The following is a 26,656-nucleotide window of genomic DNA, read 5'->3' on the forward strand; positions in this document are numbered from 1 at the left end:
ATGTGTTACTTGAATCAATCACTCAAGTAAATGCAGGGTAAATCGTACCCTTTCGAGCGAAGAAGTCTTTGGTCAAAGCGTCCAAAATATCGACGCAGAACATCCGGTCTCCTTTACAAATAGGAATATCCATAGAAACGATTTTGTATTTATTCGGCTTATGGATCTGTAAAGGAGGTTCCAGGATATCCAAGAAATCAGATAGCTGATCGTATCGAATATACTGAGTGCCGTCCGGATCGAACTGTTGCCATATTTCGTAATACATATCGTAATCGTCGTCAGTCAATCCCTCCTGCACATCTTCGGTGGCTTGCGAATAGTTCTCCAAAATGACAGCGATATACATGTTGATAACGATCAAGAAACTGATCACAAGATACGATAGCAGGAAGGTGATTCCGATAGTGGCGTTTCCACACGATCCCGGTGATCCCATTTCCATATTTGGTAGATCGCAATCTTCCTCGTTAATTATACCGTCCAGTACACCGTCCCAACCAGCCGAGGTGGACATCTGCGAAAGAGTAGTTCAAAATTAGCCATCATTACATCGTATGTACTTTCGCCCACACCGTGAAAAATCGTCCGACTTACTTGAAAAAGTAATATAAACGATTGCCAGAACGTTTTGAAATTATAAACGTCGTCGATTCCGCTCTTATTTTTAACATGCATGAAAAACGACATGCCGAAAATGGCGAATATAAACATGACTAAAAATAGTAGTAAACAAATATTAAAAAGTGCTGGAAGAGACATAGCTAAAGCGAAAAGCAACGTTCGTATTCCTTTAGCTCCTTTCACCAAACGCAACACACGACCCACTTTCGCCACCCTAACGACTCGAAGCAGGGTAGGCGATACGAAGTACTTGGCTATGATGTCACTCAGCACCAAACCTGAGACATAAAAAAAAAAAAAATTCAAATTAGATATGTACCTCATTCTCAAGCAGACAATGCAGGTAAAAGATATGGGTAGGTATAAAGAAACATATTAAGTAGGTACCAATAATGGAAAGAATCACGACGACGAAATCGAATAAATTCCAAGGCTCTTTGAAATAATGATAACGTAAGGCGAATATCTTCAGAAGACTTTCGGTCGAAAATATCACGATGAAAATCGTATTCAACATTTCCAAAGTGTCACCCAGCACTTTCGAAGGCCTGTACCGGTCCATCGTCATCGTCAACATATTCAAACCGATGAACAACATGATAATCATATCGAATTTCTTATCAGTCACGATATCGAATGCTATAAGTTGTGGTTTCCACTGAAAAAAAAAAATATCATCGCCGTAAGTAATTTATAATTCTCTAGGCACAAAAATAATATGATTCATCGAATTGTGCTCACCTTAGGCCTTGGAATAGCTTTGAGGGGTTTCTTCGAGCCCATTTTCTTCATCGCGTTGTAATATTTCTTTTGATCCTCAGTCATGAACATTTCCAAAGATCCTCCTGCGTAATCATCGGGGGAAAAAAACAATATTTTGGTCATTCTATAAGTCTAAATCTACGTACCTATCTCCTGTACCTATGTAAATTTTAATCTGAAAAATTCGATGATTTTGTCTCTAAATTATGTGAAAACTAACTCTAGATACTTATCTTTTTCTTTTGTTCGTTAAAATTGTCGATAATTACTCCGATAAACAGGTTAAGGGTAAAAAATGAACCGAAGATGATAAAGAATACAAAATAAAGGTACATGTAAATATTCGTCTCGTAAACCGGTTGCTTATAAAGCTGCAAAAAATATAACTATCATGACTACAAATTCTAATACTAACGGTATACTATTTTTAATTAGCAATAAGAAGAGCAATTTTAAAAGAGTCAATTGAATTTAAATGAGAACTTAGTTGAAATAGGTAGGTGTAGGTAACTAAGTATAGATAAAACTGCGAATTGAATGCTTCAATGCCTTCTTTTCAGGCTACATCCTTTCATCCAACCTTCCCCTCCCTCCAAAACAACTTGAAAATTGATTCTGCATATTATTCTTCTTCAAAAGAAGTGCAATTCATGTCATTCAACATCTTACATTTGAAGAGTGATATTCCAAAACTCGCTTTGTCCATTTTTATCGAAGTGAGTTTTTCAGCGGTACCTGGTGGATGAAGTATTAACTCACATTCCTACATCATCAACCTACCAAAATGTGGTGTTAAACTCACCTAAATAGCCAATTCACTAAAAAAATAAAAAAAAAATAATGCTCCAAAACGTGATTTGTCCATTTTTATTGAAAATTTTTTCAGCAGCATTTAGTAGATGAAGTGTATACCTACACTCCTACATCATAAATCCACCCAAATAAAGTGCTAAACCCGCCTAAAAAGCCAATTAACCCGTTTAAAGGGAAACTGTTTTTCCTCTTTCCTGAAAAGTTGTGAAAATGGGCAAAGCGAGTTTTGGAATATCACTCTTCATTTCAAAAAAAAAAATCTTTAAAAATAACGAGATTTTTTTTTTTTTTTGAAAATTGCCCATTTAATTTTGATTTTCCAAATGTTTTCAAATTCGGACAAGAAGCCGAGAAAAATATTGTTTAGGTTGACTTAAACATGGAATACATGGAATAAAGAAGGTTTCAAGCTACATTTTTGCATTTTCACTAAATAAATGGACAAATTTTGAAAGTTTTGAAATCTTCTAGCTTTTTTATAATATGTACATACCTTCCTACATCTCAATTTTTTAAGAAGGAAGGGATTATAGAGGGAATTCACAGTTCGAGTGCTTTTCTAGACAATCAAACAACTAAAATTGGACTGATGTACAAAGATTTGCTGATTCGGAAAAGGCGATTTCAAAAGGTCCCAGTACATGAAGTAATGTTTGGTAAATGTGGATAGGTAGCAAAATTTATTCAACGTATTTAGTGGATAGGGGCATTTCCTGCAAATGTCTATATTAAGAACTGAAGGGGCTCTATTTATCATCTTGAAAACTTTCAGCTTTTATACTGCCCTCAATTTTCAACTTGATGAGCAACACAGGAATATTGCATGTTTTGTGAAGATTTCTTTCGAATTCGAAGTCCTGGCCCAGTTCAGTATTTGAGGCACTATACAGAGCCTAATAAGTCACTTAAACTTTATATTTCTGACACTTTTGAATTTGGAAGATTTCGCCTCTTAAACATAAATTTTTCTTAAAAAAAAAAAAAAACGTTGAAAATGTTGAATTTAAAGAGAAAATAGCTCCCTTTTTTCTGTTTTTTCCTCCTGAGTCAAAATTCTCAATTTTGAAGCAAAAATTTTTCAAATTTTCATGAAAATAATAATCTTCTCAAATTTTCTAAGTAATGCTGATCAGTCTGCACAGAGCTCCCCTCCATAGTCGAAAAATATCAAAAAAATGGAATAAGTTGAGTACTTGGGTAAAAGTTGTGAACATTTTTCAAAAAAGTGTCAGGAGCCTCCAAAGTTGAATAAAATCAAAAGAAGTGAAATAAGAAATTTTTCATTGAAAATTCTCATTTTTAAAATGAAAAATTATTCCAAACTTCGTGAAACAATATCCCCAAGTTTCCGAAGTAATGTTGATTCTTTCTACACAAATCCCACCACCACTTGAGAAAAATGAAAAAAATGGAATACTTAAGTAAAATGCAAAATTTGTAAAAATTCTTTGAGAAGTTCCTTGCAACAAAAACAAATTTATAATCACGTTTGAATTACAATCATACTTTTGTTCCAACCCCCACTTCCCTCTCCAAAGTTATTGGTTTTCATTTTTTTTTAAATCCCTGAACATTTTCACTCATCCACTTGAAATTTTATTAAATCATGCCAAAAAACTTACTCGAGCTCAATAAAAAAATCTATTTAAAAAATGTTTAAAAACCAACATCCAAAACTTGTTTACATCTGCACCTTCTAAATACCCAAATCATTAAAAAAAAAAAAAAAATTGTTTCAAACTTCTACTTTTTCCTTCAAAATTATTGGTTTTCATATCATACCAAAAAACTCGACCTGAGTAAAAAATCTGAAACAAATTTTTTAAAGGCAATACCTATCCAAAAATTGTTTACTTCTGCATCTTCTAAATAAACCACTTTTCAAAAAAAAAAAAAACTCTTCTGGTACCTACCCAAGTAATTTTGGTACCTCTTTGTAAAATCCCACAAAATTAAAAAACAATAAAAAAATAAACTAAAAAATCAATTTCTACATAGTACATCGGATTATACTAAATAACCCCTATTTTGAAGAAACGATGCTACTCATCTGGCATCCTAAAAGATGTCGGCTTCCCTCTTTAACACCCTACGGTCTTCACTGGCCAGAAAATCACCATAAAAACAGCAATAGAATAGTTATTTCGAAAAATTATATCCCAAAAATGAAAAATTCTTGAAATGAAAACTCATTTTCGACTTTTGTTTGTTTTTCTCGAAATTTTCAATGAACTAACGTTCATCAAATTCTACATAATCATAGAAACAGTTTTTAAAAAGAGAGCACCAAAAAATCAAGTCAAAAACCTGTCATATAATTTTTTCCACTCAACTATTCAAAAATTTTTGATTGTAGGGCACGGGGAGGTATCTAAAAATTGGACAAATACTAATAGAGACCAGCTCATTTGAAAACCTTCAAAGCACAAATCACTCCATTCATTTGAAAAAGGATCAGTTGTCGATTTAAGTGGAGTAGTATGTATCTAGATCTACACTAAAAAACTTTTTTTTTTTACAAAGATAACCTAAAATATTTCTATATTTCTATTAATGAAAATCTACTTTTGAAATCCCTAATTCATATTACATAAAAAAATCTAGGTACCTCGTCATTTTAATCAGACTTTCCCCCCCCCCAAAAAAAAAAAACTAATCTATTTGTACCTATTCTGTTTTGTAAACCCTCAAACAAAAAACTGTTCATTCTAACAGATCGATTACCTACCTACTCTAATTCTAAACTTTTCTTTAAAAAAAAAAAAAACATTCTACCAGACTTATTTTCTAAACTGAACCATTGTCGACTATCGACTATCAGGACTATGAAACCTGAACCACAATCCACAATTACCTCTCTTGAATCTATCGCGTCATTCATAATCGGTATCCATCCTTTGAACGTGGCCACTTGAAAAAGACACAGATACGCTTTACCCACGTGATCGAAATTCATCGGCGAATTCTGCCACGTGTAATTTTCTCGTTCGCAGGTTGCCTTGTCTGGAACAATCTCGTGGTCTAGTTTGTTGCCATTTTCATCCTCGCACTGGAAAAATTACGAGAAAAATCGTCAAATTACGAGTAGAAGTACATATGTAGATACAGTGAAATCAATAATAAAATGTAGGTATTCATACTTTGTGATATTTTCCAGCGAAAAGTTGCACTCCCATGATGGCGAATATAAGCCAGAATATCAGACACACTAATAGCACGTTGAATATACTAGGAATGGCTTGCACCAAAGCATTCACTACCACCTGAATCATTTATAAAGAAATATTAGAAAATGTTCATTGAAATTGTAATAGGAAAAATAAATTACCTAATGATTTGAATCAATAATTATAGTACATACTCGTATAGTGGTGGATGCAGCATCAGCAGTGTTTTTCTTAATATATATTTTTTCTTTGGGGGGGGGAGGAGTAGAGAAAGGTATATTTAGTACATAAAAAGAACATCAAAAATCATTTCCATGAGCATGAGATTTTTTTGAAAATTTTTCAATAAATTTGAGAAATGTTTTGACCCCCCCCCCCACCCATTCATTCAATATGTAAGAAAATTCATACGTAAAACTAACTGGGGGAGATTGGAGACTTTACTAATCCCTCCTGTCAGAAAATTGGATTAATTTGAAAAATTGATTAAATAAATCATTACTGCAACCACCACTGACCCAAAAATAAATAAATAAAATAAAGTCAAAAAAATAAATCATCACATTGACATGCTGGATGACAGAAAAATCTACTCTAGTTAGGTAACTATTACATACAAGCATTTAAAGCGAAAACTACCAACCACAAATACCACTTGGAATTTATATGGCAAACCAATTTCATCCCTTGTAGTACAAAAATGACGAGACAGCAGCAATTTCATGCCAAAATATCGGACCATCATCATCGATAGGTCTAATACTCATAATCATATCCATGCAATGATTACCAAAACTCTAAGCAAATTTTCACATAAACACATAAATTCATAGCATTCCAAAAGCGAGCACATTCAAATTCATCATGCATCATTATTTTTAAACACAATCAAACGTCGAAGCTACTACCTATCATCAGACACATGCTAAAACCCCCTAGTTAAATATATGGAATATACCAGTTAAAATGGCTTAACAGGGTTTCTCTACGAGTAGTTAAAATATTATGTATTTATGCGAAACGTGACACATTCTTCGAGAGGCATCAATTATCGGGCCATGCAATTTTTCCCAAACTATAGGCCTATTTTTACCCATTTCCAAGCATCCACATTCCGAATTCATACAGCCGATTATACACCTACACGTACAGTATAATCATATAAAAGATAACCATTCGCTATTCGAATACAACAAAAAAATAAAAATAAATCAAAATGGAAAAAATAATATCAATTACGTATGTAAAAAGGTATGTAAAATGCTCAAGTTGTACGTTGAATATAAAAAATAATATGATTCATACAAAATGAATATTACAAATTATTTTCCAACTACTTCTACGAGTACATTCTCAAAATATAGCAAAATTTTCCAATACTTTGATTCAAATTGGATACTAAATACGGTAAGAAAAATTACGTTTTTACTTTTTACATTATTGAAAAATGATTTCTACTTGACAATGCAGCTGAATCGAGTCGCAAGTGTTTTCGAGAAGAAATTAGTAGTTGAGGTAAAAATTGAAAATTTTATAGGAAATCTGATAAAAGGACAGGTGTATTGAAAATAACAAAACAAATTTTATTCGAAAAAATACAAAATTGAAAAAAATTATAATCTTGATCAAAAATGTGAACAGTATTTCAAATTGAAGAATTGAATAATTTTTTGGGGATCAGCCCCTCCGGAAATCCAACATGCACAAATTTTTCACTTTTTTTTTAATTTTGAGCCTAATTGAGAGGTATAGAAGCTTGAATCAAAACAATGAAACGAAATAATTTTGATTTTTCTTCAAGGCCAACTGTTGAGTTAGGGGCCTCTTTTCAAAAAACTAAATAAAAATTTGAAATCAGCAACCCCGAAAACCTAACAAACCATAGGTCACACAATTTTTGACACTTTTTGAAATTAGGGGCATATTGTAGGGCTTAGGTAGCTCGCATCGAAAAATTGAATGAAAATTTGAAATCAGCGTCCTTGAAAACCCAACAAACGATAGGTCACACGATTTTTGGAATTTTTTTGAAATTTGGGCTGTATGTATATTGTGAGACTTGTAGAGCCTGCATCAAAAAACCAAGTAAAAATTCGAAATCAGCACCTCTGAAAACCCAACAAACGATAGGTCACACGATTTTTGAATTTTTTTTGAAATTTGGGCCATATTGCGAGACTTGGAGAGCTTGCATCAAAAAACCAAATGGAAATTCGAAATCAGCACCTCTGAAAACCCAACAAACGATAGGTCACGCGATTTTTGCAATTTTTTCAAAATTTGGGACTCACTGTTAGCTCAGGGGGCCTCCTATCAAAAAAGTAAGTTGAAATTCGGATTCAGCGATATGAAAAACATAACAATTGATATGTCACACGATTATCGATATTTTTCAAAATTTGACCAAAATTGGAGGAGGGAGGGGGGGTGGATGAATATAAAAATTTGGAATCACAAAAAAAGTGATATAGATATCGAAATATTGATTTTCAAAGACGCCTGTTCCAATTTTAAGAACCATTTGACCCCCAAAATTGTATTTAAACCCTCCACAGGAATGGAGGGGTTAGGGGGGGGTTGAAGTCCAAAATTTTGAAAAATGCAATATGGGTGTCGAAATCTAGGTTTACAGAGACGCTAATTCTCATTCTGACATCCGTTTGCACTCAAAAACAACCCAAGCCCCTTCAGAGGGTATATCGACCCCAAAAAAACTCGATTCGCTGCATTGTCCGAATGAATAATTCCCAATTCAAAAAAAAAAAATAAAAATAAAAATAATGATAAGCTTCAACATGAGATTCTCGTTTATACAACATACTCCATCAATACATAAGAACAAAATGAAAAATTCAAATTATTAATCGTGCAGGGGTATAGGGGGTGATAACGTACCCTCATCCCTTGCATTCTAGCCATGGCCCTTAAAGGTCTCAAAGCTCTTAATGTTCTCATCGTTTTGAACGCTTGAATACCACTTGCTCCACACATCGAAGCTACAAAGTTTATTAGCGATACCTGTTTTTACATGAAAAACAGAGAGAAAAAAAAACATAACAAAACGAACGACACAAACAATCATTGCAGTGGTGTTGTTTTCAGGTGTGAGAGGTAAATATAGTGTACCACATTTAGAAAAGATTTAAACAGAAAATTAAAAAAAAAAAAAAAGCGTACATATAGAAACGGTCTAGATATCTCGAATAGGCATATTAAGACCATTTCTGTAGCGTATTTTTTCAAAAAACGAAAAAAAATTGTTTAAAAAAAAGACGACAGTTTATCGAAGAGAGTATTGATAACGACGAGGCACGAAACATTAATTCAAATGTATACAGTAATAAACATAGCGAAGAGCGACATCGATGAGAGAGAGAGCTTGGCAAATGCGCACACTGAGAATGTGATCTGTTCGGCTCCTTTTAGATCTCTACTTACTCTCATGCCCTCCCATCTGGAAACCGCTCTCAAAGGACGCAGAGCTCGGAGCGTTCTCATCGATCGGAATGCAGGTATGTCGGCAGCGCCGAGCCAAATTGCGGCCAAATTTATCAACGACAACTATAATTTACATCGTGGTTATAAAATTTTCAAATATTTATATCTTTTTGTTTTGTTTTTTTGTGTTTTTTAATGTCCTAAGGTCTCTATGACCTTTTTAGGTGCATTTTGCGTATTCTTACCACACGCGATTGTAAATCGAAAAAGTTATGCCGCGTCATCATTTTTTTTTTTAAATGAAAAAAATACATAAAAGTATAAGAAAATTATTGCAATTGGTGGAACGTTACTTACCATTACGATGATAAAATCCAACCAGCACCAAGCGTTCGTGAAGTATTTCCTAAATCCTAAGGCTAACCATTTAATTAACATTTCAATAAAAAATATAACGGTAAAAATTCGATCCATGTAGTATAAAATATCTTGTAAAATTGGTCTTGATTGCAAATGTACATCTTCTAAAGCCTGAAAAAGAAAAAAAAAATACGTTATGTTAGTTGAATATACCTGAATCGTGTTTCGAGTAAATGAAGACATTTTTTTTTTAGAAAAATCGACGAGTTATTGGATGTCAGTTTCTTTATGATTTTGGTCAAGTTGAAAGTAATTTCATAAACTTCTGCTTTTAAGCGTTTCTCAACACATGGAACTGCCAGGAGAGGAAAAGAAAAGTGGAATTCAGCCCCAGCATTAACTGAAATATCCTACTACATATTTCGAGTATCTTCCTTCCAACGCCTAATTTTTCAAAAAAATCTTAATGCTTCTGAGGAGTACGAAACTCCCAAATTTTGATCAAAATCCTAAAATTAGGTACCTATATTGAATTGTCGGGCGACCTTTTCCAATAATACGAAACAATTAAAATGACACTTTGTTAGTTTTTCGAGGGTGTATAAGTTCGACTTATTTTTTAGAAACAATTCCTTAGTGCTCCTTCAGCCACTCTCCAATTTTGCAAAAAAAAAAAATCGAAAATTATGAAAAATATAATGCTACCTATCGAATTCCACAAATTCAAGGGTCCTAGACTTCGAATTTATATTTATATTTTATTACTCGCTTATGGATTAAATCTCTCGGCACTACAAATCCCTCCAATCAGAATTTTAAAAAAATTCTGCAGCCAAAATAGGCCATAAAAATGTTTTTTTTTTTAAATTCAATATTATTTTTAAAAAAATGTTTGCCCTATTTTTACCCAAAAAATTTCAATTTCAATCATTTTTATGCTAATTTAGAAGGGATTCTGAAACAATCCCCGGAATGCCCATTTTCTCGAATAAATTTTCTCCGAATGCTGAACTCTCCAATACAATTTCCCAAATTACGAATGTTTCTCGAACGACTATTCTAGTCTCTCCCTGCAATTTTTATTAAAAAATCGGATTTATAAAAATTTGGCAAACAAAAAGTCAGATTTTTAGACAAATTATCAATGGCAAGAAAATAATAAGTCTTTTGAGATTTCAGCCAAAAAATTAAAAAAAAACAACAAGTTTTTTTAGAAATTTCATCAATTTTTTCACAATTTTCACAAAAAGTTGGATTTTTTGCAATTTTTGTAAAAAATGTTATGTACTTTTATCAACTTTAACAAAAAAAAAAAAAAAAAAAAAAACAGATGTTTTGTGGCAAAAAAGGAAATTTTTTAAAATAATCTTTTTCACAGCTTTTACAAAACGTTGTTTTTTTTGAAATTTTGGCAATTGAAAAAAACTTTCTGAATTTGACCAAAAAAAACAACAAGTTTTTTGGGAGAATTTTGACAGAAAAACAAGCTAAACCTTTCTAGCAATTCAAAAAAAAATATATATATTTTCGGAAATTTTATCAACTTTTTCACAATTATTTTTACACAATGTTGGATTTTTCGCAATTTTTGTAAAAGGGTACAGCTCTTGTTAACTGCGACAAAAAGCAAATTAAAAAAATCTTTTTCACAGTTTTTACAAAAAGTTGTTTTTTTTGCAATTTTTGACAACAAAAAAAACAGATTTTTTGGCAAGAAAAAAAACAAGACTTTTTGAAACTTTTGACCAAAAAAACAGCAAGTTTTTTAGGATAGTTTTGGTTTTAAAAAAAAACAATTCCCTTCCAGCAATTAAAAAAATATTTTTTTTGGAAATTTTGACCCATTTTTTTCACAGTTATTTTTGCAAAAAGTTGAATTTTTTGTAATCTTGGCAAAAAGATAAGTTGATTTTGATGAAGAAAAATTCATTTCTTTTTTGTAATTTTTACTTTAAAATTTTGAATAAAAAAGTAGGTATTTCTGCGATTTTATCAAAAATAGGACTTTTTATTTTCATAACAAAGGAGCAACCATTTTAATAATTCTGACAACAAACAATTTTTTTGGCAATTTTGATTTAAAAAAAAAGATTTTTGGAAATTTTGGAGAAAGACGAAAAGAAAAACAAGAATTCCTGTGAAATTAGACCAAAAACAAAAACATGTCCCTAATGCAATTTTAGCAAAAAAAAACTTGATTTTCCAAAAAATGATAACTGTCATAAATGAATGAAAAAGTTTTGAAAATCTGTTGAAATGATGTAAAAATCAACGAAAAACAATAAAATTTCAGCAAAATTTGGCGAAAAAATAAAAAAACATAATTGAAATTTGAAATTTAAAAAAAATGAAGTTTCAGTAACATTTGTCAAAATGAAAAAAATTGTGTTAAAAAGATAGTAAAATATGATGTAAAAATACTTGAAATAGCATCAAAATCACAGTAAATCTACCACAAATGGCAAAATTTCAATTTAAATTTCTCAAAATTAGGCGGAAAAGTAGTAAAAATGAACCAACATGATGTAAAACCATTCAAAAAAGTATTGCCTACAACTAATTTAAATCGAAGAAAACTGATCGAATTATAGTAAAATTTGCCATAAATGCGTGAAAGAGTTTAAAAAAGAGTATTTTGTTTTAAATTTTAAAAGAGCAACAAAAAACATGCTAAAATAATGTAAAAACATTCAAAACAACATCGAAGACTGAAAATACACAAAAAAGTGCTGAGAAAAAGCATTAAAATGATGAATTCAAAATGGTTTTTTCAAATCCCTAACACATGGGAAATTGGGAAAATTTTGACCAAAAATTCGAAAAAAAACAAGACCAAAAACTCGTCGAATTGATTCCTTCCAACATCCCCACCTCATTGATAAAATTTTCATCTCTTGTTTTACTTACTAGTGCTAAACTACTGAGCAAAATCATCGTTATAACGGCCGTCTCGAAATACTTGTTTTCGATCAACTGGAACGTTTTCAATCTCAAATTACCCCATCCTTGCCAAAAAGGCGATTCTTCGTCGCCCAACAAGAACGGAAATCTGCGATAACAATCGTCCGAAAAGCAATCCGACGGGTACTCGAGTAACTCTTCGGAGTCTGGTTCTAAGCCTAAAGCTTCCACTTTAGGGATAACTTTTTCTTCGGCAGCTGCCGCGTCATCTACGCCACCTCCGTCATCTGCAGAAAAATCATCTCGAGATCAGTAAGTATAAGACTCAATGTATGAAGCTACACAGCTGAAGTAATATCAGTACATCGAGAAGTGGTTGCACTCGCCTAATTCATGGCCTACGTCTTCTTTACTAGCGTCTTTCTTCTCTTCACCGTGCAGGTTACTCTCATAGCTTCCTTTATGACTCTCGTTCTTATACGAACGATGTTTATGACTTCCGTATGATTTATTACTGTATAAAAAAGGAAAATCGATATTAAAAACAGAAAGGTATCCAAAAAAGCTCGGATAAATTTTAAATTAGCTATAAGCTCACCTTATATTATCGTGATCGTATTTATTTTTTATATATTCTACATCGGAACGATTGTCTTTATGATTGCCAATATTATTGCAAACGATTGAGCGTCTTCCTTTTAACCTACTTCTGATATCACCTGCACAAAATAATAACCCATCCAAATTTAAAAAATCAACTCACAAACTAGGGAAATAAATTCGCAGCTCAAAAGTCCCAACAAAACACGAACCATGAATTGTGAACTCCATTCCTTCACCAATAGTGACCTCCAGTTGATCTTTTTTATCATGATACAACATACCATCGGCCAATATTTCATTCGCTGAAATCACACCATTTTATATTAAAATTTCTTATTCACTTGAACTCATATATCTTACAATATTGATAATTGAAACTCATGGAACATACCTTGATTCCAATTATAATTTATACACGGCTCATTCGGTGCTTGTTGGACAGATATCTGATTAGTTATCTTGTTTCTGATCGCTTTCAGACATCTGAATATTGACGTTTTGATCCAATTCACAAAACGACCTATCCTATCGAAAGCTTCGACTATTTTGCTGGTATCGCTGTCCGCCGTAGGAGCTGATAAATTCGACGAACCGAAGTTACTGAGCAACAAGGCTAAGAAAAGGTTAAGCACCTGAAAAAATACAATGTTTTTAGCATACGAAAAAATACATTAACGACTAGATAAAAATTTCAAGGTGTCTAATCAGTAATCAAAATTCCAAAATGAAAAAGCAGAAGTAGTTTGGCCGAAGATTTGGTAGTACATTTTTCAAACATTTTACAACTTATTTGTAGGGGTGGGGAGGGAGGATAATATGTGACACGTCAATTTTTAAATTTTTTGCTTTTTCAACGTCTTCTGGACATTCTGAGATTTTTTGGGTGGGGGAGGGGAGAAGAAGGGTGTCAGAAACACCTCTTATACCTTGAATTTTCAAGAAAAAATCATAATTATATACTTCAGCAAAAAAGTGTACGTTTCTTGAATTTCAGATAAAAAATCAGAGCTTTTTTACTATTTAAAAAAAAACAAAAAAAAACAGGACTATTTTGAATTTTTTGTCAAAAAGAAAAAACTACAAATTTTTCAATTTTCTAATCTTTCAAATTTTATGAAAAAATCAAAACTTTTCTAAAATCTTGAGAAAAATTAAGACTTTTTTAAAAAAAAATGTTGACAAAAAAACAGGACGGAGGGAAAATTGAGACATTTTTGAATAACTGCGAAAAATTAAAGACTTTTTCCAAATGTTGGCTAAAAAATCGTGACCTTTTTAAAATTCTTACTCATTAGGCTCCCGAGAGAAAATCAGAAGTTTTTGAATCTCTTAGCAAAAAATCAAAATTTTCACAAACCAGCAAATATGGGAACTTTTTTGAATTTTTGGAGGAAAGGCTTACTCTATTTCTTAAACTTCTAAAAAAATCAAGTCAATTCCAAAATTGAGACTTTTTTTTAAATTTCTGTTAAAAAAATGAGGACTCCTAAAAAATTTGGATTTTTTCAAATTCCTGACAGAAACGATAACTTTTTTAGAATCCTGAAAAAAATAGAACTTTTTTGAATTTCTGACAAAAATTCGAAACTTTGTAAAATTATTGTTTTCAAAGATTCCAAATTCGTGACTTTTTCGCGACCTTTTAAAGCTTTTTTTCGTGATTTTTTCAACTTTTTTCTGATCATTTTCAAAAAAAAAAATACTTTACTTGGCATTTACAATTTTTTTTGGCATCAGGGAGTTTGGTTTTTGAAAATTCAAAAATTGGCACTTTTTTCGCATAGTTTCTCTCCCCTCCCCCTCAAAAAATAAACCTGCAGGATGTCAAAATACTTTTGAAATTATTCCACGTGAGTATGCGATTTTTTTTTTGAAAATATTTTTCTCCATGTTGAGTACATGAGATTATCCCCCCTTCCCCTTTCACCCAATCTCAAAAGTAGAACCACAGCTTTTTAAAAGTTCTTCCATTTTTTCGAAAAAAAACTACCAATCAAAATTTATCAGATTTGTTTCTAGAAAATTCAATTTTGAAAAAGCAAATCAAAAAGCTCCGAGTGAATCGAGCCAATCGAGGGCAAAAAGGCGAACACATTTTAAAATTAGCTTTCAAAAACATTATTTTTGATGCAAAAAGAGGATTTTTTAGCTCGAAAAATTGTCATATTCATGAAATTCAATTTTGAAAAAAGCTTTCGAAAATTTATGATGCATTTTTGGTCGATTTTGCGACTTTTTCGCGACCCGTAGACATCCTGTAATCAAATTTTTGAACTTTTTTCAAAAAAAATTTTGGATTTCTGTTTTTCAAAAATAACTTACAACGCCAACGAAGAAAAAGGAATAAAGAAATAAGTTTTAGCCTGAGAGAAGCGAGGGCTGAGAATTTTCTGAAAATTCTGTATTTTTCCATTTCTTAAAAACTATTTCTATACAAAATTTTTTCACCAGTTCGATGGGAAAAATTACGACATTTTTTCAAAATTCCACAAGAAAGGAAAATAAATTGAAAATACATATTAACTCTGATAAAATTGTTGAAAAGTATGACAAAATCAAGACTTGCATGACTGTTAAAAACCCTGAATTTGTATAGTTTCTCTACTGACCACAAGATTTCCAATCACAACGGTAGCTAGAAAAAATGGGATACACGATACATCTCCGTCGCCTACGAGCAGACAATCCCACATCGACTCGATCCATTCTCCGCAAAGTACTCGAAATACAATCATGAAAGAGTGCATGAAGTCGGTGAAATTCCACCTTGGTAAGGTTTGGTCGGGGAAGAAATGCACATTATCTGCCGAACAAACCAATAATTAATTAATCGAGAAGGTAAGAGAAGGGAAACTCGAGAGCTGAGGGATCTTGGGGACAAATTCTCACCTATGTAATTCTTGCCGAATAACTGCATACCCATGACGGCGAAGATGAATATGATGATACACAATACAAACGTCAAGTTACCCAACGCGCCGATAGTTCTGCCCATGATGGAAATCAGCAAATTCAACGTTGGCCACGACTTCGCCAATTTAAATACTCTCAACTGGAAAAATTGTAGGAATTGATTAGTTTCGTCAAATTGATTCAAAACAAAAAAACAAAAACAACGATCATCATAATAATTGATTGCGAGTCAACAATCAATACTCACCAATCTGAAAGATCTCAATACCGAAAGACCTTGAACACCTTCCAGACAAAATTCCACCAAAGATAACACCACGATAATAAAATCAAATATATTCCATCCGACTTGAAAATAAAACTTGGGACTCATCGCCATCAACTTCAACGTAGCTTCCACAGCAAAAGTAGCGCTAAAAAACTATCAACAATACAAAACAATTAATATTCATCTACAAAGACATTATCAAGATTCAAGATATTTAAGGGTGATGAAATAAGAAAGGAAATGAGATCAATCCATACTCACGTAATTGCCACTTTTCAGCGTCTTCTCCAAATCCTTATCCATATCGTAATGATCCAACGCCATGAACAATGTATTCACCACGATGCATAACGTGATGAAAAGCTCGACAAATGGATCGAACACAATCAGCGAAACACCTTCTTGTATCTTGAGCCAAAGCCAGCAACAATCCCAAACGCAAAAAAAATCGATCCCCTTCACGCACAGCATCAGCATCTTCTCCTTGGCGGTCGGCTCTTCTTCCTCTTCGTCTGTCGGGAAGTAATACGTTGTGGCAACTGTGTCAACCACACACACACCCACCGGTTTAAAGGCATTGTTTGATACAACCATTACACAGTAGATAATTATAGATATTACAAGCTGGCGAATTTTTGAAGTACTCTTTCATACCTTTTTTTTCGCTCAAATACTCATCCTTCCCTTTCACTATTTAGGTATCTCTTTTACGTACTTTTCTACTCATCGATACGCAAATAGAAGTGCATTACACTTTATTACAGGGTGTCTGGTGAATGAATGTCTAGAAATGAGATTTTAGCATAATCTAGCTCCACATCTATTGAGCAAAAAACAGTCTGATGAAGGATGAAGGGGCATATTGTAAGAGGGAGCTCCAAATTTCGAAAAAAGGCAAATTGAAATTTCCTGTTTAGTTAGGGTGTCAGAGTCCATCACGAGGCCTTGCCACTTTTGTTAAATCCGCCACTGCTCGAGGTATGAGCCTCCGATTTGTTTGAAAAGAGCGTGATTTAAAACCCCCTTGACCAAAATTCCAGCTGTTAGTCGAACGTTTGAAAATTCAAAATTGACCATTTAATGGCAAAATCAACAAATAAAGTCGATAAATTTTTCTCAAGAACTAAACTTACAGATTGCAAATCATGTCGACTCCGCTACCCCAGCTCTGGCGCCGTCGCCGATGTGTTGATATAGATTATGAATGAATTACGATAGGCATCAGCATTTCTCTTTATCGAATTATCGAATATTGTTTTGCATCTGTCCATTCATCTGGATTAGCTTTGGAGACGATCTTATTTACTATAGCATTGGAATTCATTGTATGTACTAAGTATACCACACGAATTGATAAACACAAGTGTTCACATCAATATTTCTCTATTCACTGGTCCACTGATGGCTACATCAATGAATCTTTCTCGAAAAAAATGCATGCCGAAGGTTCCTAGTAAAATAATATCGCCTCGAGAGCTAATCCAGATACAGTAGTCGGATGACTCATTAGTCATCGCGATAATACTATGTATGTATTACGTTTCTAACGAGGGACCACTGTACATTGTCGATTCGCCAGTTCGCCGATTAGAAACAAAGAATTCACTCTTATATCGACGGTTCTGACAATTTTATTGCCTACTTCCGGTCCCAAGAAGACGACATCGACAGAGCTAGCCACCGCACCGCCGCGCTGCACGTGACACCCAAAAGACAGAAAAGGCTGGCGGTGCTCGCGAAGTCGCGATGTTCCCTGTAGCGAACATGAACATGTACTATTACATGTACATATTATACGTATTACGTAGGTAGTTGGTTGCTCAACCATTCGCAATCTTATGAAAACACTATCGAACTAGTAGTGGAGTGGCAAATGAAAAAAAAACTGCATTTGATGAAAGAAGCGTGAATTTTGGTATGATGAATTTTTGAACCAAAATGAAGTTTTTAAAACCGGGAGCCACTCGAGCTCTCCCCTCCTTCGAGGGGGGTGGGGCTTACATTTTTGAAAATGTTCCTGTGGATAGAGTTTTAATCGGAAATCCAATATTATGGTGTCTGCTGTTAGATATTGATCAGCACATTCCATTTTCACCATTGAAACCATCGTCCCTCCTCTCCCCCTTGCGTGGGGCTCAGCCCCCTAAATTGTGGATCTAGAAGACGTTGAGACTCGGAAATGTTATTTTGTGAAAATATATTAAGTAAAAAGTACAAATAATTTTGGTGGTTCATTTTTTGGTTCCCTCCCCCCTCTGCCCTCTGTGGCACCTTGAAACTTGAAAAACGCGCAAAATTGCCGCTTTAATGACAAAACATGGTGGAAACGGTGAGCTAAATGCTAATTCTTCTTGAAACTGGTAAGAAACATTTATTGAAAGCATTACGTAACGCGAAAAATGACGACTCTCCCCTTTACGCCCCCCCCCCATCCCCTAATTGCAAAAAAATATACTTACTGGTCAAAATTCCATCAGAATTGAAATATTAAGCCAGTTACTATTCAATATTGATCGATATGTTCCGCTAAAAGTGTCGGAATCATCGTATACCTCCCACCCCCTCATGGGGGCAGACCCCTAAAATGTGGAGTCGATGAAAAACCCACTTATGGATCTGAAATTCTGTAGATATGTACTTCTCTGGTCATGGGAATATATTTGATTCGGTCATTTCTAAAACCCCATAAGTCCAAAGACCTAAATTTTTCAGGAGAGACAAAAAACTGTTTCAAGCAAATTCTTACGTGTTAAAGTGAAAACCGATATCAGAAATGGAAAGGGCATACAAAAATACATATTTTGGGTCAAATTTGGATTTCAAAAGTTTTGCCATCATCGCTATATTACTCCTTGAAGTGTGTGGACTTATGGGGTTTTAAAAATGACTGATATTTTTGTAACTGAATATTGTTTAAAATTTCATCTGAAGGACCTAAAAAGCTTCTAAACCTTTCTAAACAATGAAATTCAATGAAAGGACTGAAAACAGTTCACTTGGGAATAGTTTTTTGGCTGTTTTATAAAAAGAAAAATGTTTTATTGAAAAAAAAGAACACGAAAAAAGTACAAAAAATTGAATAATAACTTCGAAAAAATGATAGTACGGATGATGCTTTGACCCCAACTCATTTTTAAAACCTCGTAAGTCCGGACTTATGGGGTTTTAAAAATGACTCGATTTTGAATCAGAGCGATTTGGTGGGAAAAAATGGTCGAAACAAAAAAATTCCACCGCCAGCCGATAGAGCTCGCCACATACTATCAAAATCGTAAAAAAAGTGAAAAACAAAAAATCTGTGACTTATGGGGTTTTAGAAATGACCGAATCATTTAATGGTCCATTTCATCGATTACATTCATCACCCGGCCCAGGCCCCGCCCCACCACCTTTATGTACCATTACACAAAAGATCAAAAAGTAACCCCTCCTGCTTTGTTGCACGCTCCATAGAAAAGTTACAGAAGTCGTTGTACACTTAATGGATAGAGAATTTCATCAGCTTTCCAACGGTATGTTTGTGATCATTGTGAGATGAAAACAAGCGAATGTCAAATAATTTTCTGAAGCGTAGGTTCATTGTGACAATTCTTTCAAAAATTTCCTCCATCAACGCATCATTTGGCCATTCACGACGTTAGGTCTACACATTAGACACATTTCCACGTGAATTTGAACCAAATTTTTGCCAGTAGACGATGGATAACTTATCTTGTAAGGGTACTTTGAGCCAACATGGGCTTAAAAGGGTACCTCCATGTTTGAGAACCAATTGCACGCGATCACTTCAACATACGGACTTGAAAAAATTACAGTGTAACCAGCAACTCAAAACTTAGATATGCCCAAAATTTCATCCATTTTGGTCCAGTAGTTCCGGAGAAAAAAAATAGCGAAACTTACTTTTGAGACGACCCTCGTACATAGATGAGAGTGTAACGGGAAAAATTCATTGAAATTGAAGTACCTATGTACTTACCCCCCCCCCCCGTCGACCCTCCGGAGCAACTTTTTTCTTGAAAAGGGAGTCCTAGGAATATTTCTAGCCCTTGACCTCAAAAAAAAAGTGGCCCCACTAACAAAATGGCAACCATTTTGATTGACAGGTTAACCGAAATTGCAGATTTTGCGTTCCAAGTTCCAACATAGAACTTGCACGACATTTTTCAAACCGTACAAAGGTAGATCGAAAGATCAGGCGAAAATTCATCACTGGTCAAAATTTCAAGAGCTAAAGTGCCTTTTTCGATTTTTGGTGAATTTTTAAAAATCAAATTTAGGCCAAAAATAAGAGATGGGAAAAAATCAAAACTTTACCTAATTGACCAAAAAAGCTGAAATTTGGGATATGGGTTATTCCACTTCAATTGGACCAAGAAGTGGTAGGGGGGTTCGGCGATTTTTTTGAAATTTTTCCTGCGAAAAGACCTTCCGAAGGGATGACGGATGACCAATGGCGCAAATCGCAGCCCTCTAGCCCATTTTTAAAGGCAGCCAGGGGGTGTCAAAGTTTTCAGTGAACCTAAAATACGTATCATCCATTTCAGCAGTGGATTACTCGATAACCGCGATACCTACCAAAATGGAACATTTTCCCATAGTTAGGGATTTTGAAAGACTTTTTGGTGATATCATAAAAATCAGTGTTGCCACTTTTTCGTACAAAAAATTACCTCAAAAAGTTTCAAAACGTAGTTTTCAAATCGTTCACTCTCAAAAATTTTGAAAAAAATATATTATGGAAAACTTTTCATGCTGAACAACATATTAAAAAATTGGGATGATACCATGCTGTAAAGTTGATTTTAAAAAATGTAAAGTTTTCGAAAAAATGTAATTTTTTGATTGAAAACACGAAAAAAAGTTTTGATAGGTGAAGTTGACCCATTTGACCCCAATTTTTACGTATCTGTTGAAAAAGTTGAAAAAACTCTCTCACTCGATGAAATGAACTCCTCACAAAAAAATCAAAATTCGAAAAGATTCAAAAAATGAACGAAATTTTATTTTTTTGTAGTGAGTGTAATTTTTATCAACTTTTTCACGAAATACGTCAGAAAGAGGTAAAAATAAGACGACTGAATAAATTTAAACTTTTTTTGATGTTTGAAATTGAAAATTGAATTTTTTCGAATTTTGATTTTTTGTGAGGAGTTTATTTCATTGAGTGAAAAAGGTAAAAGTATGGTTCAAATGGGTCGACTTTACCTTTTTTTAAAACTCATTTTCAAAGAATTATATGCGAAAGCAAATTTTTTTCATTTAAACGATTTCAGTACTGTATTTTGAAAACACAAATTTTCATTCCCCGAAACATAAATTTTCGAAAGCATTTGCCCTCGCTTTGCTCGGGCTTCTTTCCTTTCCTTTTTTTTTTTTTTAATCAAAATCAAGATGGAAATTTACATTTAAAAAAAATCGAGTTTCATTTCAAGTCCGAAAAATATGTAAACTCCTCACAAAAAACATTTTATTTTTTATGCCTCTCGAAGAACAAATTTTCAAGAGCTTTCGCCATCGTTTGGACTTGGAGTTGAACCTGTTCTGGTTTCTTTTTCAAAATTATTTCAAAATCAACTTCCTTCAATAAAAACATTATTCAAATCCTAAAATTTTAAAAGCCAAAAAATAAACTACTCTTTTTTTTCACATTTAAAAAACAGATTTTCCTGAAAAGCAAACAATTGTTAATTTTGGTAATTTTAATGGAATTTTAGGTGCCTTAGGATAGATTAATCGTCCTTTTTGCATTCTCTTCGCTATGCCACTGAATATTAACGAAAAATTGGCGTAGTGATAAACAAAGGTGATTTTTTTCCCGAGAGAAAAAAGTTATATTTGAATATATTTATTGGCAGCCCTGTAGCAGCACGAGTACTGGAACTAGTTGATTCGACAACGTGCGGTTTTGGCGTTTTGCTTTTGCGAGTTGCGAACTTGCGACCAATCTATTGTGTGTTCGACGAAAATCATGTCAGTTTTTTCGTACCTAAAATCGTAGATAATTATTTCCGCGTTGCGTTGCGAAATATTTTGAGTTTTTTTTTTTTTTGTTTTGAATCACAATGAGTGCTCAAGAACAATGGAATCTGTCAGAAACCGACTCTGACGATTCTGAATACGATTCCGCCGAGGGCTTCACTTCACCATCTTCTAAAGGTTCCGAATTCGATTTCACCGAAACGCCTAGACAAATACGTGTAAGTTGACATCGTTTCATTGTTATCTAATACTTTGTATCTGTTCAGTCTCCAGTACTGACGATGGTTTTGGTTTTTCATAGTTTAACGGTGAACTAAACACAGATGTGAAAAGCGACCATGTATCAGCAGTTGGCCAAAAACTAGGCAAGTTACAGATCGAGGGAAAAAAACATGATAAGGTATGTCTGAAATCAATAGTTACCTACATTGTAAAAAACTTTTTAGAAATTCGGATTTTTCTCATATTTTAACAAAACTCGCTTAAAATGTTGATTTTGATGTAAAACCACCACACAAAAATTTTCGAGTCGACTCCCCCCCCCCCAACCCACCCTAACCTAACCCGATAAATGAGCGAATCGTGCTCAAAATTCAAAATTCTCGTCATCCGGAAGCGATGGTCCAAAAATTTTGAAACTTATTGACTTTTCTGCTTTAAATTATTCTACTGTGAATTCGTGTTTTGAATTTTTTTTTCTCTCAAATATTTTTGACGCTAAAACCCTGTAAGAGACAATGTCCTTACTGATAACCTCATTCATTTTACTCTTGTGATGTAATTTTTTACATCACGTTGTAGAAATTTTTTGTTCCAGGATTGATGTAAAAAATTACATCAAATTGTGAAAAAAATTGTAAAATTTAACATTTGATGTACCTATGTATTTTTTTATATCAATTTGTTGTGTGAGGGTTAATCATGTCAAAATATCGAAAGATGAACGTAATTTCTAACACAGAGGAAGTGTGTATTAGTGTATGTGTATTGGAACGCAGTGGTGCTTATTCTTTGCATTAGTTACCAATTTCATTAATTTGAGAACAATTTGACTGAAAACTGGTCAATTTTTTTCGATTTTAGTGTGTAAAAGACTCATGTAGGTACTGGCAGTGGTACATACTATAGGTACCGGTTTCACGTCAAAATTTCGTGCCCACCCCCATTCCATCTCACTCTTTTAACCGTCAAACGGGATGCTCCTATAGGGAAAACTTGTGAAAATTTTCGAGCCCATAAGGGTCATTCCATGTCAATTCGACCAACGTTTTTGAGTCATGCCTTTCGATTTCGCTCATTTTTTTTTTACATTATCTATGTATTCACCCAGTAAGTAAGAAACCCGCAATCAGTTTGGTCTCAGCCCCCTCAGGGGGCGAGTGGGGGGGGCTTCCATTATTTTCACATTGTTTCGAGGTACTCAACTTCAGCAGCCCATTCCTCCAAAGCTATGATACTTCGATCAAAACTGATTTCACTGTTCGAAAGAACATTGCATTTTGAACTAATACTTGTTAAGCATTATTTTGAAATTTTGAAATTTTGAAAGTTGAATTTTCAAATTGAAAGTTCAAATTTCAAAATGGCGCTGTAGGTGGAAGCTATCATTTAACATTCTGAAAAAATTTCCATAAATGTACCTTTTGATATTTTTTCGAAATATTCAAGTTTCGAGATGGGATCTTTTATTTGGGGGGGGGAGCATCCCTCCCCCAAATTTGGACAAAACTTTCGAAAAAAAATATGGGGCATGTGATGCATCGAGTTGTATGTTTTTGGTGACGCTGAACACGAATATGACGTCAGATTTTTGATTGGACCCATCCACGGCCCCCAGCACCTTCCCGAGGGGAGTAACCTAAAAAAAAAAAATGGTTTCATTCAACACTCGCTGTTTTCATTCGAGCCAACGATTTCCAAGATCCCAACCCACCAAAAAACTGAAAACCCAATTCCATAATACGTACATACTTATGTATTTGAGGAGTCTAAAGTCTAACACAAGCAAGAGAACATAAAATCATTTCTAGAATTGCTGCATACGCACAACATGCGTTTATCATTTCATCGGACAACTTTAACTGGAAGTTGGCGTCACTTTGTAAATCATAATCAGCTTTTGACGATCGAGAATCGTCTACATTTCGCTATCGCCCGCAGCTGGTTCAGAATTCTTCGAAACGAAGACCTTGTTTTTCATTCCAATCAAGACGAAAAGATAACGAAAATGTTGGCGAAAGCGTCTATGTCCTATCGTCCGCTAAGTGCGGAAGGGTGCCTCGTGCAACTTGTTACTTGATACCTGTGTAAAACTGCCTTTCCACTCTGAGCACCATCTATCAGTCCAAATGTTCAAACCAAAAGTTATGTTACCTCAAGACACCCTTCCCATCACCAAAGATACCTTTAGATTTGAACTTGGACTGATAGATGGCGCTCAGTGTGGAAAGGCAGTTTTACACAGGTATCAAGTAACGAGTTGCACGAGGCACCCTTCCGCACTTAGCCGACGCTATGTACTCCTATCATCAATAGAACAGTCTCTAATCCATGTACAGTGTACAGTAGGCGCCGCTTATTATCATTGCGCTTATTAGAATAATTATCAAGAAGTTCATCTTTTTAGCGTTTTTAAAACTTGAAATCGCCAAAAAATGCAAAAAAAAAGTGTCGTTCTTTTACCTAAAAAATGCAAAAAATTCTCACTTCTCGAAAAAAATAATTGCAAAAAAGTCTCATTTCTTTGCCAATAATTCACAAACTTGTCACATTTTTGCTTTTTGAATAAATTCTCGCCAGTGCCGGCGTTAGCACTGTCGCATATGTCGCAAAGTGCGACATAGCAGATTTCTGGTGTGTCGCAATGACACACCGGAAATCCGTTGCCAAATATGAGAAAATTTAAAAAATTGAAAAAAATGTCAATTCGGTAGCAAAATTGTTAATTTGCCGACAAAATCACCGATCTGTCCACAAAATTCTCATTTTTTTCAAAAGCTTTTGCCCTCGCTTCGCTCGGGCTACATTATTATTTTCTGTTTAGACTTTTAAAAATCTCAGTAATGGAGAACTGACTTTTCACATCAAAATTACAGCTGTTTTGCTTCTTGAAACTTCAAGTTTTTGATAGCTTTAGCCCTCGCTTCGCTCGGGCCAATGTTCTATTTTTCAAAACACAAATTTTCCAAAGCTTTTGCCCTCGCTTCGGTCTGGAATTCAAGATACTGGTTTCAAAACTTTTAAGAATATGAACACCAAATGCAAATTTATCATTTTTTCTGAACAGATTCGGCAAAATGACGTGATACCCCCCCCCCCCCCCCAGGAATTTGAATTGTTCACAAAAAATGAATAAGTTAAAGAAATGTCGAATTGAACATTTTAAAAATTTGAACCCTTCTCCTTCTTTTCACACATGAAAAAATGGCACACCCTACTGGAAGGTCCAGTTACGCTCATTGGGGGGGGGGGTGGCTACGTTTCTCATATGTCATTTTTTTGCGACACACCAGAAAAATTTACTTCGCCGGCACTGATTCTCGCAATTGCTAAAGATTTTCACTTTTTTCCAAAAATTATCAAAAGCCTCGCGTATTTTTTAGAAATTTCCGAAAAGTAGATACCTACCTACATAATATATACGAAAAAGTGCTCTAGAAGTTGATTTTTTTTTCGAGCACCAAAAAAACGCGTCAACATTTCAAGTGCTCAAGTGCCTTTTTCGATTTTTGATGAATTTTTGAAAATCAAATTTAGGCCAAAAATGAGGGAATAATTCAAAATTTTACCAAATTGACCGAAAAAGCTGGAATTTGGGATATACCCTATTTTCTACTTGCAAAATCGATTGGAAATTTGGAAACTGTTTCAAACCGTTTTGAGCAGTTCTGAAGCCTGTAGTAAATTTTTGAAACTTGAAATTTCCGAAAATTTCATTAAATGGAGATGGAAAGCCGAAATTCATTTTGCAAACTAATTTTAATACGCTACGAAGTTAACTACAGGTGAATTTCAAGTCGTTTTGTGGCCTCCAGCGACTTTTTGAAAATTACATGTAGTCTCCACCACATTTTTGAAACTTGATTCCCACAGCATTTTGTCCAATGGAGTTGGCAAGCTGAAATTTACTTCGCAAACTGATTTCAATACGATATGAAGTCGACTGCATGGTGGTTCCAAATGGTTTTGAGGATTCCAGCTACTTTTTGGAAATTTCAATTTTCCAAAAAACGTCATACAACCTTTCAAAAAGTCGTTGGAGGCTCCAAAACGACTTGAAATCCACCAGTTGTCGACTTCGCAGCGAATTGAAACTGGTTTGCAGAATAAATTTCGGCTTTCCATCTCTATCTGTTGAAATTTTTGGAAATTTCAAGTTTCAAAAATCTACTGGAGGCTCCAGTAATTTTCAAAAAGTTGCTGGAGGCTCCAAAACAATTTGAAACTCACTTGCAGTCGACTTCGTAGCGTATTGAAACTGGTTTTCGGAATGAATTTCGCCTTTCCAACTCCATGTTTGATGAAACTTTGGGAAATTTCAAGTTTCAAAAATCTGCTGGAGGCTCCAGAACTGCTCAAAATGGGTTGAAACAAGTTTTCAGTCGATTTCGCATGTCGAAAATAAGGTATACCCCAAATTTCAGCTTTCTCGGTCAATTTGGAAAAATTTTGATTTTTTCCCCTCGTTTTTGGCCGAAATTTGATTTTTAAAAATTCATCAAAAATCGAAAAAGGCACTTTAGCACTTGAAATGTTGACAGGTGATAAGTTTTTGCCTGACCTTTCGATCTACCTTACGGTTTAAAAAATTTCGTGCAAGTCCTAT

The 26,656-nt window shown here is 34.0% G+C and overlaps 1 protein-coding gene across 6 annotated transcripts in view; it reads right to left on the minus strand.

Annotated features, from left to right (window-relative positions):
* The window catches only part of para (paralytic), a 231,388-nt gene that overhangs the window by 5,131 nt on the left and 199,601 nt on the right, over positions 1 to 26,656 (minus strand). For 4 of the 6 annotated variants that reach the window (XR_010559144.1, XR_010559141.1, XR_010559140.1 and 1 more), the window contains 18 exons: positions 16,111 to 16,388; positions 15,829 to 16,002; positions 15,558 to 15,720; positions 15,278 to 15,471; positions 13,060 to 13,300; positions 12,878 to 12,970; positions 12,664 to 12,784; positions 12,452 to 12,579; positions 12,072 to 12,352; positions 9,162 to 9,335; positions 8,262 to 8,384; positions 5,340 to 5,462; positions 5,054 to 5,248; positions 1,620 to 1,757; positions 1,366 to 1,473; positions 1,012 to 1,282; positions 598 to 902; positions 49 to 517 (listed from right to left, as the gene is read on the minus strand). Coding sequence is in view for 1 of the 6 variants with exons in the window: in XM_065366779.1 (XP_065222851.1) it covers positions 49 to 517; positions 598 to 902; positions 1,012 to 1,282; positions 1,366 to 1,473; positions 1,620 to 1,757; positions 5,054 to 5,248; positions 5,340 to 5,462; positions 8,262 to 8,384; positions 9,162 to 9,335; positions 12,072 to 12,352; positions 12,452 to 12,579; positions 12,664 to 12,784; positions 12,878 to 12,970; positions 13,060 to 13,300; positions 15,278 to 15,471; positions 15,558 to 15,720; positions 15,829 to 16,002; positions 16,111 to 16,388 (3,579 nt within the window). In the remaining 5 variants the exon portion in view is untranslated. Of the gene's footprint in view, positions 1 to 48; positions 518 to 597; positions 903 to 1,011; positions 1,283 to 1,365; positions 1,474 to 1,619; positions 1,758 to 5,053; positions 5,249 to 5,339; positions 5,463 to 8,261; positions 8,385 to 8,804; positions 8,928 to 9,161; positions 9,336 to 12,071; positions 12,353 to 12,451; positions 12,580 to 12,663; positions 12,785 to 12,877; positions 12,971 to 13,059; positions 13,301 to 15,277; positions 15,472 to 15,557; positions 15,721 to 15,828; positions 16,003 to 16,110; positions 16,389 to 26,656 lie in introns of all 6 variants that reach the window. The other 2 variants (XR_010559142.1, XR_010559143.1) reach the window with 1 other exon arrangement.

This window comes from Planococcus citri, chromosome 5 (genome assembly GCF_950023065.1).
Source record: "Planococcus citri chromosome 5, ihPlaCitr1.1, whole genome shotgun sequence".
Lineage (NCBI taxonomy): Eukaryota > Metazoa > Arthropoda > Insecta > Hemiptera > Pseudococcidae > Planococcus > Planococcus citri.